Genomic DNA, 15259 nt, shown 5'->3' with positions numbered 1-15259 from the left:
CAAACGGAATTGGACAAAAATCATCAAGTTATCTTCCTGAAACAAATGCTAAGGCTGAAAGCAAGAGTTTTCTCCTTAGAATCATATTGAATAGGAGTGCAGGTTAGAATCATACTGACAGGGCTGCAGGCTAACAATACATGAAGAGTAAGAGTTTCCTAACTCTTCTTGGTATGTCTGTCCATCTAAACCAAATAATTTTCAGTCTTAACAGATCAATGACATTAATAAACATTACTGCTGTCGTTTACAGAAAGTGATCTCTTCAGTGATCTCTTACTAGAAATTTCTTTTACTTTACCACTTAATTACTGAAAAAAATACTTAATAGCTACTTAAAATATAACATACTCAACCAAGAATAATCTGGTGAATAGTGCTCCCATGAGATGTTTCTGACAGAGAAAGTTTTGATCCAGATACTTGGAAATATCCACTAACTGTGTTGTTTATACAGGCATAATAAATGCTCACATCACCCCACAGCAGCCCAGATTATAATGCTGCATTTATGTATGTCATCCTCATAACAGAACTACAAGGAACAGGTAAGTAAAAATTTCTTAACCCTCGAATTGTCTATCTTCATTATAAACTCTCAGAAAAAAAGTCTGGAGAAGCTGCAGCCACTGCAGAGCAGCGACAATGTAATTTCAGATGGGACTGAGTCATAGCTCATAGCTTTTGTAGATAAAGAATCAGTGTTTGGAAAATTCAAGAACTTCACTAAGTTTGATATATCTCCTATTTTATTAGAAATTTCATTATATCCAAGATAAACTTTAGTAGTCCACACTGCTAAAGTACTTAATTGTTTTCCACTCTGTTAAAAAGATGACAAAATGCTTAGGTAAATAGTAAAGTTTATAACAAGAATGCACATTAAGAAATCAAGATGTTCTGAGATACGTTTTCATCTAATGTAATTAGGAGAACCTCACTGAAATTAATTTACAAACTTAAACTGTGATCCTTGAAATGATTTCATCAGGCTGTATGAGCTCATGCACTGAGAGCCACAGACAGTGTGCAGACCTTATTTCAAAATGTTCTTTAAATAAACTTGTTTCTGTCTGGTCACTTGCAACTCCAAACCCAGAATTACATCAATGAAAAGCAGATCTAAAAGAGATGCATCCAGGCATTTAATGATGACCATACATATTTTAAATGTCAAACGAGAACTACAGATAACTTACCTGCAGTGGATAGATGAACACCAATATCTTGAATCCATTCCAGTTATTTCACTTTCAGGAAGCTTGTGTTCTGCTCTAAGTTTAAAAAAAAAATCAACTTTTTGTTATAAAAACTACCATTTATTAAAAATATTATTCCATTATCTGTTAAAGCCACATCAGTTACATTGTCATCTAGGCCTTGGGTCAAAACATCTGAGGGAACTTTTGTTTCTGTGTAAGTTTTGAATCCATCATTTGTATAACAAGTTCCAAAATCTGATAATAAAATTGCTGTTGTTGGAAAACATGCAGACCATTTCACAGAGAGGTCACTGTTTGGGGGACAACAGAGTAAGGTGTAATTTTCCTTGCTAGGAAATGATTGTTTGGATCTTGGAATTAGAAAAGGAGTATATAGAACAAAGCATTCTCAACCACTGTTGGCTTTCCATGTGTTTTTGCTACAATGTCATCAGATATTGCAGGTACATTGACTGCCTTTAATCTGGAAATGGAAGAAGCAGTAGATAAATTTCAAAGAGGAAAACTTCTTGTTGGACTGACTGAAAGAAATTTGGCTACATGATTAATGTCACATTCTTAGAAGAAATTATTTCCTAGTTCTGCTCTAATTCCAGAAGACAAATGATGAAATGAAATTAGGGAGGAGAAAGATCAAAATTTGCCTGCAGCTGGACTTCAATTTCTAAACTTACAAAAGCAGGCATATTCCATATCTCAGTGCAGTCCAGGAACTACACCTGACTGAAAGATCTGACTGAGCAAAGAGTATCTGGAGTTAAATCAAAGTAGTTGTAACGCTTCCTCCATGGAATAATATAGCTTTCACTATTACTGAGGACACCTTCTCCCCACCTTTGCCAGCCTCCTTTGAGCTACTTGGAATGTGTAGATGAAAGCAGATTAGCAAGAGCTAGTACCAGACCATGTTGCAAATGATGATCAGGGCCACTGATAATTCACCAAGAGTTGTGTTGATCAGCAGTGTGAGAAAATGGGGCATAAAAGCGATAGCCTACGTGTAGGAATAGGCTTACCATAAATCATGCAGGCCAGCAAACTGGACAACAGAAATAGTCATGACTCTTGGGAATTTCTAAGTCTTTGGGAAGAATTATTCTTTGTTTCTTATACACTGTGTGTCTCTATGTATGCATCATATTGACAGTTACACATGCGTCCCTAATGCAGATATTCTAAGCAACGAAAACAGAAAATGATAGTAAGGTTAGTAAGCAACTAACTTAGAGAATAAGATAAAAAGTAACAAACAACACTATGTAATCATATATCCTTATACTTAAATGCTTCACTTACCGGCAAGCAGTGTATTCCATAGAATTATTAATAAATTCTATTAATGGGTTCCTTACACAGATCAACAGTCAGTGAGGTCCCCTCAGTTCTAGGTGTACAGCATACTACCACCTTATTAGGATATACAGCAATATGAACACAGTTCTAGCAGCTCAAATACACCGAGTCCAGAGTGACTTCAAAATTTGAGAAGATTCCTCAATGGACGTTCCTAGGAAACTGAGAGTGTGTATAATGCAAGTTAAGTGAGACAGAGCAATGATTTTTATTACTTTTTAGTTCATAGTAACTGCATAGCTTTCCACAATTACTGCCCTAGATTCAGTTGACACAATATGACTCATTAATTCAATTGTTAGCGTAATAATGGACCTGATGGGGTGCAAAAGGCCAGAATCTCTGAAGAAGATGACTTGTTCAAAGATCAAAGCCTGAAGAGTTGTTTTGCTACATCAGGATACAACAGGACTGTCAGAAACTTAAAATTATCAAAAAAATCAGGTCAGTATAAAGCACACCTGGGCAGAGTATAATCTTTCTAGTTCGGGCTTCTGGAGAAGATGGTTTTTTATATATATGTGTGTGTGTGTATATGTATATGTGTGTATATATACACACACACATATATATATGTATAAAATAGGACAGAACCTATTCCTGTTCTTACAAACTGTTTTGAGTTTCCTGAGAATCATAGAATCTATCCCTAAGCACCTCATCTACCTGTCTTTTAAACACCTCCAGGGATAGTGACTCAACCACCTCCCTGGGCAGCCTCTGCCAGTGCTTGAGAACCCTTTTGGTGAAGAAGTTTCTCCTAATGTCCAATGTGAACCTTCCCTTGCGCAGCCTGGGGCCATTCCCTCTCGTCCTGTCACCTGGGAGAAGAGACCAACACCCACTTTGCTACAACCTACTTTTAGGCTGTTACAACCTCCTTTCAGGCAGTTGTAGGCAGTGATAAGGTCTCCCCTCAGCCTCCTCTTCTCTAGGCTAAAAACCCCCAGTTCCCTCAGCCACTCCTCGAAGGACTTGTTCTCCAGCTCCTTCACCAGCTTCATTGCTCTTCTCTGGACATGGTCCAGGACCTCAATGTCTTTCCTGTAATGAAGGGCCCCGAAGTGAACACCAATGCCGAGTACAGGGGCAGAATAACCTCCCTGGTCCTGCTGGTCACGCCGTTTCTGATACAAGCCAAGATGCCATTGGCCTTCTTGGCCGCTTGGGCACACTGCTGGCTCATGTTCAGTCAGCTAGGCAGCTGCTTAGTTTCAGAGGAAACTTAAGAAGCCTCTCACTGGCTGTTTACCAAACACTGCGCAAAACTGTGAGTCCGTCCAAGGTTCCAAAAGCCAAAGAAGCTGGTAGTTCAGTTAAGACTGGTCTCATTTCTTTTTCTCTCATTTCACTGGAAAATGTGTCTCCTGAGAAACTGAGATTGAAATTTCATTTTTCGTACCTTGTCTAGTAATAATCACTCTGTCCAGTCTGACTAGAATTTTAATTGGTCTACAGGGCTCTGTGTTCTTAAGAGGAATGCTAAGGACACTGAGTCATATCATTATTCAGTACAAGTTGTTACATCCCAAACTTACTTTGGTGTTTTTCTGTCAATAGATAATATTAACTTCCAGTCTCATCTCAGTAAATTAAACATTTGGAAAGACAAATAAGGTGCAAATTCTATTCTCCTAGATGTGAACACAGGCGCCACTGGCTTCAGTAAAATGTGTTTCCACAAACAAACCACACATATGTGAGATGATTCAGATGAATCAATAGTCTCAGTTCTTTATTTGGAAGAAAAAAAGACTGTTAATTTATAAAGTAATTTTATTTTCTCTTACTTGATTATTCTGCACTTCAGTTGTCTAAAAAAACAGCAGTTAATAAGATAGCAAAATGTAATACCAGGACCCACACCATTAAGAAACAATTTACTGAAACTTCCAGAACGCATATGTCCCCATTTTGGGGGTGGGGTGAATTATTAAATCTCTGCTGTGAAAAATGCAATAGAAAAAGCCCGTTTCTGGTTACAACTTTTGATGCAGAGTGTAGCTATGTTGCCATCTAGTGATAAAACAGAAAGATGCAATAGATAATGACAAGGAAAGCAAGCCAAACCTACACAAACAGTACACAAACCTAACCCAGTAAAAGTCATATTTGTTCCTTGCAGTATAATATAGAACTAATTACATACTGCAATATGTAAAAACTCTTTAAAAGGAGTCAAATTAACAAAATAGTAGTGAACTTCTTATAACTGGCATTAAAATGGGAAAGAGTCAGATGGTGAGTACGCATCAGAAAACATCTGCAGTTAGAAACCCCTCGTAAAAAGTAGACCCAGAATTATTCTCACTACCCCATGACAAAATGTTGCTCTGATGTATTTGGATTCATAGAATCATAGAATCACCAGGTTGGAAATCACCAGGTGGATTCACTTCACCGAAGGCCTGTGTAGGATAAAATTTGACAGATCACAAACATTGTGATAAATACCTCTGCCACACATCACTCCTGGTATGTTCACATCACTATTATTTAATGGTTTGTTCCTTTTTTTTTTCTCATGAACTCACAATCAAATAAAAAACGTGAAATCTTGTCACTGATGACCTGATGTATTTTCACAGCACACTGCAAAATATGGTGAATACTATATACTCTTGAAAAGGAAGTAATTGCCCTGAAATGCAGTAAGCAGTGATAAAAATATAGTGACTGACAGTATGAGAGTCCTTATACTAGTTCTAGCATTATTGGTTGAAAATACTAGAAATAACAGTGCAGAAGCGTTTCATCAGGGGATCCAGCACAGGAAAAATAAGAATTGAACGGGATGGCACTGCCTCAGGAAGCTCTCCAAATGTCAGGTTTGTCTGGATAAATGGATTTCCTTTTTGTGACTGTCCAGACGCATCAAAATCTTACCACAATCCCTTCATTTATTTATAAGAAAATTGACAATAGTTGCTTGTGAAAAGAAAGAAACTAATTCATCCTTTGGAAACCTAAGGAAAAAGCTCATATGAATGTCACCTGGTGGTGGATACTGTAGTACAAGGAAACTCTGGGATAGCTTTTGCTTTTCCCTCAGCTTCCAACCACTTCCTTGCTATTCTATTTTCTATAGAGGAATATTTCCTATATTTTTCCATACTGCAACTCCCCAGTCAAAGCATGATTGTAATATAAGCAAGCATTAAAAGAAGGGTTAATACTTCAGGTATTATTTTATCACATATGTTTAGAACCATATTACTACTGTCATTGCCTTACAACTGGCATCAAGGTGTAGTTAACTGTTGATTCACAGAAAATACCAAATTCTTTAGCAACAGGTGAAAGAAAACATCTAAGATGTGGTACTTCTCACAAATAGCTGTACTTTATGCTAAACAAGCTAGCAGGCAAAGGAAGCAGTTTAATTGAACCCAAATTCTATTCAGCCTGAACTACTTACTTCTTTTTTGAAATTGTGCCTGAAATATCAGCACAAAGTAAGGTTTGCAACCCTCCACTTAGAAATCTAGAGAAGGGTGGAAAAGAATATCTATCCAAGATGTATTTTTCTACATGAGGATGATGTGTTTGACACAACACCTCACCCAGGTCCTGAATTTCCAGGAATGGGAAGGATATGTTGAACTTCGTGCTGGTACCTACAACTACAGAATTAAGACTTGAAGACCATTTATTACAGTAAAAAATTTAGGTGATTTTTGATCTTGCATTCTACTCTATTACCTTCAATACATATGAAGTAGAACAATTACATGTAGCGGATATTTTAGAACTGACAGAAAGTCCTATGTAATTTTAAGTACTATGGTGAATGAAATAAAGGGCAGTTAACCCTACAGATGACAAGCTGTCTTCAAAGAAAAATGCTAAAATTATTACTGAAGCACAAATCTATCTCAAAATAGAAAAAGAGGCCCAGGCATGGGCCTCCCATCAACAGCTCTCATCGTGGCCTTATTCATCAACAGCTGTTCCCAGAGATATAAAATGTAACAATTTTAAACAGCATTCAAAAAAAACCCCAAAGCTTCTTTTGTTCAAACAGATACAAACAAAAGTTTCCTGTCCCAAATTCCAAAACTACCGGCCAAGTATTTGGGGACTCTTTTTTAGTAAAAGAAAGGTTATTATTAATTAAATTTTTGTCCAGCTAGTGCAAGGCTATTTATTATATTTATCTTTTGAAATTCTGAAGTTGGAATAATCTTTGATGCTATAAAGTAAATTTTCAATGATGTACCATTAAAATAATATCTACTCAATTTCTTAATTTCAGAATTCACAGCCCTCAAAGCCAAGTTCAGTTTTCTCTGCATTCATTCCATAGCAGCAGACAGAAAAGAAAAACACTTTCCTAACATCTAGATAACTAACAAGAAAAATGTCTTCATAATACACTTAATATTGCTACCTTTTTCTTCTGTTTCATTTTAATCTTGAAGATAGTGACAAATTTTTTTTAAAAATAGATTTAACGATGGCAACTTAAAAAAAAATTGCAGTGCTACACAATGCACACCTTGTGTCAAGTACTGTACTAAAGACTAATTACTTTTTCCCATTTGTTTAGGTCAGAAACCCTTTCCAAACAAAATTTATTGTACATATTAATGTGTACAATTAATCCACACGGGACAATTTCTTAAACCAGTCTCCATTCAGCCTAGAGGTCTATCTGTACAGATCAGCTTGTACAGCAGGTTGTCACATTTTAGGTCTAAAATGTGATTCAGTTCAGAAGCATCTACACCTTCAGGATCACATATCCTCAGAATTAACTTCTACCAAGTGAAAAAGAGACACAATTTTTTTTTAAAATAAATGCTAATATTCCCTCACTGCAATAGCATTTCTTCTTGTGACAACAGGTAAGATAATGTAACAATATTAACTCAGGCAAGACATACGCTGCAGGCTAACCTTGTACTCTTTGTTTCTTTTTGATGCAAACAGGCAACAACAACTGAGGGAAGAGGCATCTCCTGTCTCAGAAATTATGAGGGGAAGAGTAAGAATTTATGCAGAAGAAACTTTTGTCTTCTGATGCCATCGTAATTCCCTCAGAAGCCTTTCCTCAGTCTCTCAACATTCTTGTGGGCTATGCAGCTATGTACAGCGTATTCTGCTGCAGCAAAGGAAGAGGGGTTACTCTCTGTTAAAATAAAACAGAACTTGTTTCATTCAAAGATGTGCATCGTGTATGCTTCCATGACTGGCACATTGCTGCTCTTTCAGTGGAAGAAGGCAAATGACTAGAATTTCCATTTTATGGTTCATGCAATGGGAATAATCATTTAGTGAGGCAGACTCACTACCTTTTCCACAAAGTATAGCAGTGTGAGGATATGCACAGAGGCAGTTATCATAAAACAGCTGATCTGCTGCAAGTTTCCATGCTACAGTTCGCATCCTGCAGTTTCCCATTCATCTACTCAAATCAAAATGCCAAGTCTTGCAATCCATCCTTAGAATAGAGCAAGCTGAGTAATCATACAGCTGCTTGCTCAGAGGTGGCTGAATAGAAGAACTTGGACAGGGAGACTATAAGCTTGCTTCCACAGCTGTGAAGTTCAGTCATTTTTAGCAGGCTGCAAACTACTTATGCAGCAGCTTCTTGAATTCAGTTTGCTAGCAAGGACAATTTTTTTATTATTTTAAGTTTCTGTATTTCCCCACATGATCATAATTTATCTCACAAGTCAAAGAGGGGGTGAGTCAGGAAATACTTTATGTTGCAATCTCTTTATATTAAATTTGGCAGATGTTACAAAATAAGTGATTTTATAAACAAGACATTATTAGCTTAGTGTACCAATGGAATGTTTAATCAGATTCATTGTGTGCTACACATTTTAAAAGCTCAAGCAAGTACACAAATTCAAAGAAATTAATAATGGGTTGGTTTGCCAAAGTCTGCTATTAATCAGCCTGAAATTGTTAAAATTGAATTCCATAAAAATGAGGGAAAAAAGGGAGAAGAACTATATTAAGATATAAACCCAAAGAGCACATCCAAACTTAAATTTACTTGTCTTTCACTTATCAAAGGTGGATATGTTCTACAAAAACAATAAATTACATATTATTTTTAATTATCATTAATAACCTTGCTAATGCATAAAACCGTTTTACATGGTTTAAATCAATCTGCTTGAATGAAATGTGCATACAGGGTCTAAAATACTGTTTTCAGCATACTGGCTTTGGTCGTTCCACTGCATAAATATTTTAATGTTTAATGAGAGATCCATATTTGCTCATGTTTCTCATTTCAAAACATACTCTAAGCATCCTTCATAGGCCTTTTTTATAATGTACCTTCTCTCTTATGAGACATATGTAATGTTTAAAGAAAGCACATCTTATGAAAACTTCATCTTAATTAAAGTTATGAGATAAAAAAGATCAGTTTGCAAGGAAGTATACCTGCTGTGTCAGAGTGCTCAATGGAGACCCTGTGTTGTGCCCTATAGGAGGAGAAGATTCCTCTCTACAATAATGGAGATGTGCCTCTCTCTGTAGCAACATAACAGGGAGCAAAGTGCTGCTTGTGTTAGAATTAGGGCCTCTGAGTCTTCTGCACTCTTGCTGCAGCTGGAATGGTCCAAAGGCGAGGGAAAGACAGGGAAACTGCTGTATCTTGCATGTCAGAAATACAATAGAATTAGGGTTGCATAAAATCAAACTCACTAATCATCCTGGATGAAATGTTAATTCTTATTAAGTCAATGCTAAAACATCCACTGTCTTCATAAGAGGTGAAGAAGTCCTCCATCAGTTTAAGCAGAAAAAAAAAGAAGCTGTAGACCAGGATAAGAGTTTATGATACAGAGGCATGTTTTTATCACCACTCAAGTAAAATGTTAAAAAATCAACTTATTTTCTCCATATTTGCCTAAAAAAATCCATATGACTACAAAACTAAATTTCCCATTTTCAAGCAAAGACATAAGTAATTCTAACTAGTGTGATTGAAGAATAAAAAAGTCTAAAAGATTGCTGCTATTCAGGTTTCTTGTCAATCACGTTTTGTTTAAGTTTGGCAACTGTACTCAGTGCATTCCTTCCAGCAAAAGAAAACAAAAAAAAAAGCAATTAAGTGCTCCTTTCTGCAGCAATATCTGCGAAATGTAGGAAGACGCTCTCAGGCAATATTAACACTAATCAAAACAGAAAACATGCAATAAAGTTTACCCTGGGGTTGACAGAAAAACATCCCAGTAAGGAGCTTACTAGTCTACTATACAAATAAACATACAGAACAGTTGCATGGCTTTGAGGGCAAGCACATGACGCTTTGCGTTACATAGGAGTTATCAGAGGGGTTGAAAAACTGAAGAAGAAATCCACTGTGATTTATTTCTATTACGCTTAGGGAAACAGGACTTTGTGTATATATTTCATAAACAAAAGTATTCAATTTAAAAATATTCCTGACTAGCATCATAGATATTTTCCTCATAAATAAATAAAGCAAGCCAAATACTGGCAAACTCCATGGGTGACAGGAGCAGAATACAAGCTACTGTTTTCACCTAAAACCTACTGGTTTTATTCAGGGTGTCTACAGAACTTTTCAGTAGTCTCCTGGTCATCAGAATTTTTCTTTCCTTTTTCCTAGTGCTTCTGAGTATAAGGTGATCATAACTCTGGCAGGGTTGCGTAGAATGCTGCCAGGGTTCCTGTCTGGTCTTACTTGGTTAAAATATTTGCTTTTATGCTTCAGTACTCTTTTTTCTTGGCCTGTCTTCAGAAGATACTCTGAGAGTGTGCTCTCTCCCTCCACACAAGTGGTATCTTCTGTTCAATTATTAATTCCTATTTGTTTGGGAAGATTTTTTTTTTAGCTGCAATTTCATTCTGACATAGCTTTCTTCCAAGATGTTAGAGTATGCAGGGAGACATGTTTACATTCTAAGGTTTAAAAATCATTACTTTAGTGAGCAGGATAAATACACATACAGAGACCAAAGAATAAAGTCTCTCACTTTTCTCCCTTCCCATAAGCATTGTTTAGAATCCTACAACAGCATCCATAATATTTTTCTTTCTAAAATTGACTCCTTTCAAGAAACACGTACTTCTTTCTGGCCCCTACAATCAAAATCCCCCTGTGTCCTACAGTAGCTAGGAGGTTCTTCAATAACCTTCAGAACTCTTAGATGTACGTCCTCCCAAGTTCATCTTTTTTCTTTGTAATCTGTTGCTCATGAGCTATCTTCTGAAATTCTGTCTTGAAACACTGATTGACCTTGGGCTGGCCGCATTTTTGTTCAGTGCCATATTTGAATCCACATGTCAATAATCTTCATTTTTAGACCTGTACAGTACAGAAGCTACTCTTTTCACCTTCTGTGGATTCTAATTTACTATGCAAACAAAGGAGACCTCAGTTTGACCCATACACATATATACATACAATACCCGACATTATCCAAAAATTCTAAATCCCAAACTGTCAAGTTTTCAGTTTATTCAAATAGATCATTAAAAATATTATCCCTGTTAGAAAATCTTACCATCATATATTTCAAAAAATTTACATAGAAAAAGCCCTTACTGGTCTGTTTGTGAAGCTGCTGTCACATATCACATGAAATAATAATGATCAGAAGCAGACAAATACCATTAATTATCCTCAAATGTCTAGAAGACAGAAACATGTTTTGCTTTGATACACTGTTCTTCCTTGTGCTTTTGGTCTGTTTTACTTGTATCAATATAAACAACAATATAAGGCTTTATTACTTACAGAAAAAAGATTTGATTTATTAATAGTCCAATTGAATTCAGCAAGACTACGAACACACAAGCATGTTTGGAAACTCAAGTCCTAAAGCCCTGGTGAATAATCACATAGGTAAGCTAGGACTCATCACAACACTTTCTATCTCTTGTTCAACCAGTAGGTGAAAACTCCAATACCTGAAGCTATTCTGGAACAGCTCAATTGAAAAATTAAAGGAGGCAGGAGAGCTTGAACACATTGGTAAGATTTAGGATTATTTGGATAGAGATAGAAAGAGTGAGGTGAAACATAAATGGGAGAAAATTAAACTTTTATACTGGGAAATGTTCACAGGAGAAGAATAGAATTAGAGAACATGAACAAATAAGCAACAATTATTTTTTATATTCATAGAATCACAGGGTAGTAGAAGGGAAGGGATCTTAAATATCATCCAGTTTCAACCCCCTGCCATGGGCAGGGACATTTTCCACTAGATCAGGTTGCTCAAAGCCTCAGCCAACATGGCCTCAAACACCTCCAGGGATGGGACATCCATGACTTCTCTGGGGAGCCTGTTCCAGTGCCTCACCACCCTCACAGTAAAGAATTTCTTCCTAATATTTAATCTGAATCTACCCTCTTTCTTCACTCCTTGTTTTGTCCTTGCACTCCCTGATCAAGAGCCCCTCCCCACTTTTTCCTGTAGGCCCCCTTTAAGTACTGGAAGGCTACTATAAGGTCTCCCTGGATCCTTCTCTTCTCTTCTTTTATCTAGGCTAAACAAGTCAAACTCCCTCAGCCGGTCCTCGTATGGAAGATGCTCCAGCCCTCTGATCATCCTCACGGCCCTCCTCTGGACTTGCTCTAAAAGATTCATGTCATTCCTGTGCTGAGGACTCCTGAACTGAAAACACAACTGTGGATGAGGTCTCACAAGAGTGGAGTAGAGAAGCAGAATCACCGCCCTCAATCTGCTGGTCACACTGCATTTGATGCAGCCCAGGATACGGTTGGCTTTCTGGGCTGCAAGTGCACATTGCCTGTTCATGTTCAGCTTCTCATCCACCAGCACACCCAGGCTTTTCTCTTCAGGGCACCTCTCAATCCGTTCTCCACCCTGCCTGCATTTGTGCTTGGGATTGCCTCGATGCAGGTGCAGGACCTTGCACTTGGCCTTGGTGAACTTCATGAGATTCACACACGCCCACCTCTCTAGCTTGTTTGTTCATGAAATAAGTTGCAGCAATCCCACCTGGTAAGAGAAAATACAAAATTAAGAAAGGTTTCTTATTGAAATGTGAGTTGGGTGATTTTTGTTTTATTTTAAGTGCCTGTGTATTAAACGTTTTCTTAATAGAATGCAATGCATTTAGGCAGTTTACATACATTTTTATGCCACCTTAAATGGAAGTGTAAATGGGGACATAGACCCAATACTATTCACTTGTTTTTAACAGTCTTATCTAATGAATAGCGATTCAAAATGATACTGCAAACTTCCTTAATCCCTTTAAAAGTTACTGTAGTTCCTTCTGGTCACTGATCACAATAAGGATTCAGCATGAGCTTCAGATCCAAAACCAACTACAGTTCAGATAACAAACCACCAATTACATATTTTACAAACAAAAAATTCCCAGTTAGTCAAATCCTAATCTGATTGTGGTAAACATGGTAGAAATCTATGACAATAGCCATACACTTTGTGCTGTTCTGGTGTAACAGGCAGGAAATCCTGTTATTACAAATCCATTTAAGAATCAAGACTTCCAATGAACTTAATAAGGAAACGAATAATGTCTGCACAGTGGTTTTTTATCTCATATTTACTCTAAGATTAAAATCCATTAACATTATACCATATTTTTTTAAGGTTTAATCATGCTGCAGGATTTGGTATAAAACCAGTCAATGGTAGTACAAAAACTGCTATGAGAAAGCTGAGATTTTTGGAGCTGTATATGATAAGCCACTGCCTTTTGTCCCCAGAGAAGATGTGGGATGCAGACAGGTCTGTAGAGCAAGCAGAGTAACTGGATGTTAAGGGGATAAGTGTAAAATACTTAGTATTTCAATAAAATACACGAAGGCCTCAGAAATCTCTGAATTCTCAGAATTTATTTATTCATCTTGCAAGCAAACGAACTATCTTTATGCTAGATAAACTCCGTTGTCACAGCCTTTTGAGATCTTTTGTAACTGGCATATTCAGTTCTGAAACTCCATTTCACAACAGACTCTGGATGCTATGAGAGATATCTGCACCCAAACCATCACTGAGTATGCAATGATCAGACCACAATTAATTTTCTCACAGTTTATTTTCACATTTTGTCTTAGCCTTTACTTTTGGTTTTACTCTCTAAGTCCCAGCAAATGGACAGTTCAGTGTAGTTTTCAGTGAAATAAAATTATTTTTAAATTAAACACCACACATAACACAAACGTTTAACACTAGTTAATATGAGCTACATGCATCTGAGAATCTGTTTTGATTAAATCTTGAAAATATAGGATTTCAGGGTCCTCTTCATAAAATTATGCAAGAGAAAAACCCCACATTTATATTAAACAGAGACACAATCTAGCAGTTCAGCACTTTAGTGACAATCTACATCTCTTAAGACTGAATGATTATAGTTCTAGGGCATTATTTATAAGTACATTGAACCAAATTAAAAGAAACCAAAAGAAGAACGTGAGAGAAACTTGAGCCTAAAAGCATTTAAATTATTCATAAAGCTGTTAGCTCAAGTTTTTCTTACATGTATATGAGACAACCTAGCTATCGTACAGTATCTAGTGACATTCCAAGATGACTGTCTCTCAACAGCTACATAAACAACCCCCTTAATGACAGACAACTGGCAGGGCACGCTCACCAGCCCCTGAGCTCTCCAAGAATGTGGTAGGGGTCACTCTAGATGCCTGCACATCTTGATCACCTGCCTTTAAGGTCACACTTCACTCCTTTTACCAGTTTAGTCTCATCCTATCTTGTCCCAAAATATCAGATAGGACTAGTAGCAAAAGAAATGAAGGATTTATCAAATTAAGGATTTATCAAGATTCTGGTATCATGGGTTACAGGTTAACACAGACAAAAATCTTTATGCTAACCTAGATTTAACAACCAAATATAACCTTGGTTGATGCAGTAGCTCTCACTCACAGCCCTTGTTGTACTTTCAGGAGATTGTGAACTCAGGTTGACGTTTTCAAAAATACAAAGCTGATGAAAACTGGGGCAACTGTGCTCCCCTTCCATGAGCTGACACTTTTGCAATGACTCATATAAGTGGCCTATTCTAACCACAAACCAGACCTTAGATAAACTTTTCAGCTAATTCAAGATCTTTCATAGTCAAAGACTGTGTGATGTTTGGCATCCTGTTTTAATGAATAAAAACAACAAAAAGGATTCATACATTCATAGGGAGCGGTTTTTTTTGATGGCTCATGCTGTCAAAGGCTAAGACAGACATAGAACATGGTATCTTTCTGCACACTTAACATGTTGTAACACTAAAGAACAGGGAATTTATTTAGACCCACCTTGGAGGGTACACTGCTGCTTGAATGATGTGAAGCAATGAAGTGTCTGACGGATGTACTGCAATAAAATCTTACTTTTATCATATATGTCCATTTTCATATTTAACATATTGTAGATAAATATTTAAATTACAGTATCATACATACAGAAAACTCCATTTTATTTCTGCTGTGTAAAGACAGAAATTTGCTTACCGTTCTTTTTGAGGACGGAATATGCAGATCTGAAAAGTTCACTTAAAATTTTTTCTTTTTTTTTTATTATTATCATATAATAGTTGTCTTTGCAAATTATAATTTGTAAATCTCATTTCCAAGCAAAGGATGTAGCTTTGCAACTTTTCAGTGACAGCATTTGATTTTTCTGTATATCTCCAGTCTTGTCAGCTGCTACCTCATTTACACTTGCATGTAAAAA

The 15259-nt window shown here is 36.7% G+C and overlaps 1 protein-coding gene across 1 annotated transcript; it reads right to left on the bottom strand.

The window, feature by feature from the left end:
• Positions 1-335: 335 nt before the first annotated feature.
• CATSPERE (catsper channel auxiliary subunit epsilon) lies at positions 336-14935 on the bottom strand. Its single transcript, XM_069850879.1, is given in 7 exon segments — positions 336-470; positions 472-575; positions 578-604; positions 607-845; positions 1200-1274; positions 12403-12538; positions 14842-14935. Coding segments are annotated over 7 exon segments (810 nt in total).
• Between the last annotated feature and the right edge of the window lie 324 nt (positions 14936-15259).

Source organism: Phaenicophaeus curvirostris, chromosome 2 (genome assembly GCF_032191515.1).
Source record: "Phaenicophaeus curvirostris isolate KB17595 chromosome 2, BPBGC_Pcur_1.0, whole genome shotgun sequence".
NCBI classification, from domain to species: domain Eukaryota; kingdom Metazoa; phylum Chordata; class Aves; order Cuculiformes; family Cuculidae; genus Phaenicophaeus; species Phaenicophaeus curvirostris.
This window is presented reverse-complemented; position numbering and strand designations above follow the sequence as displayed.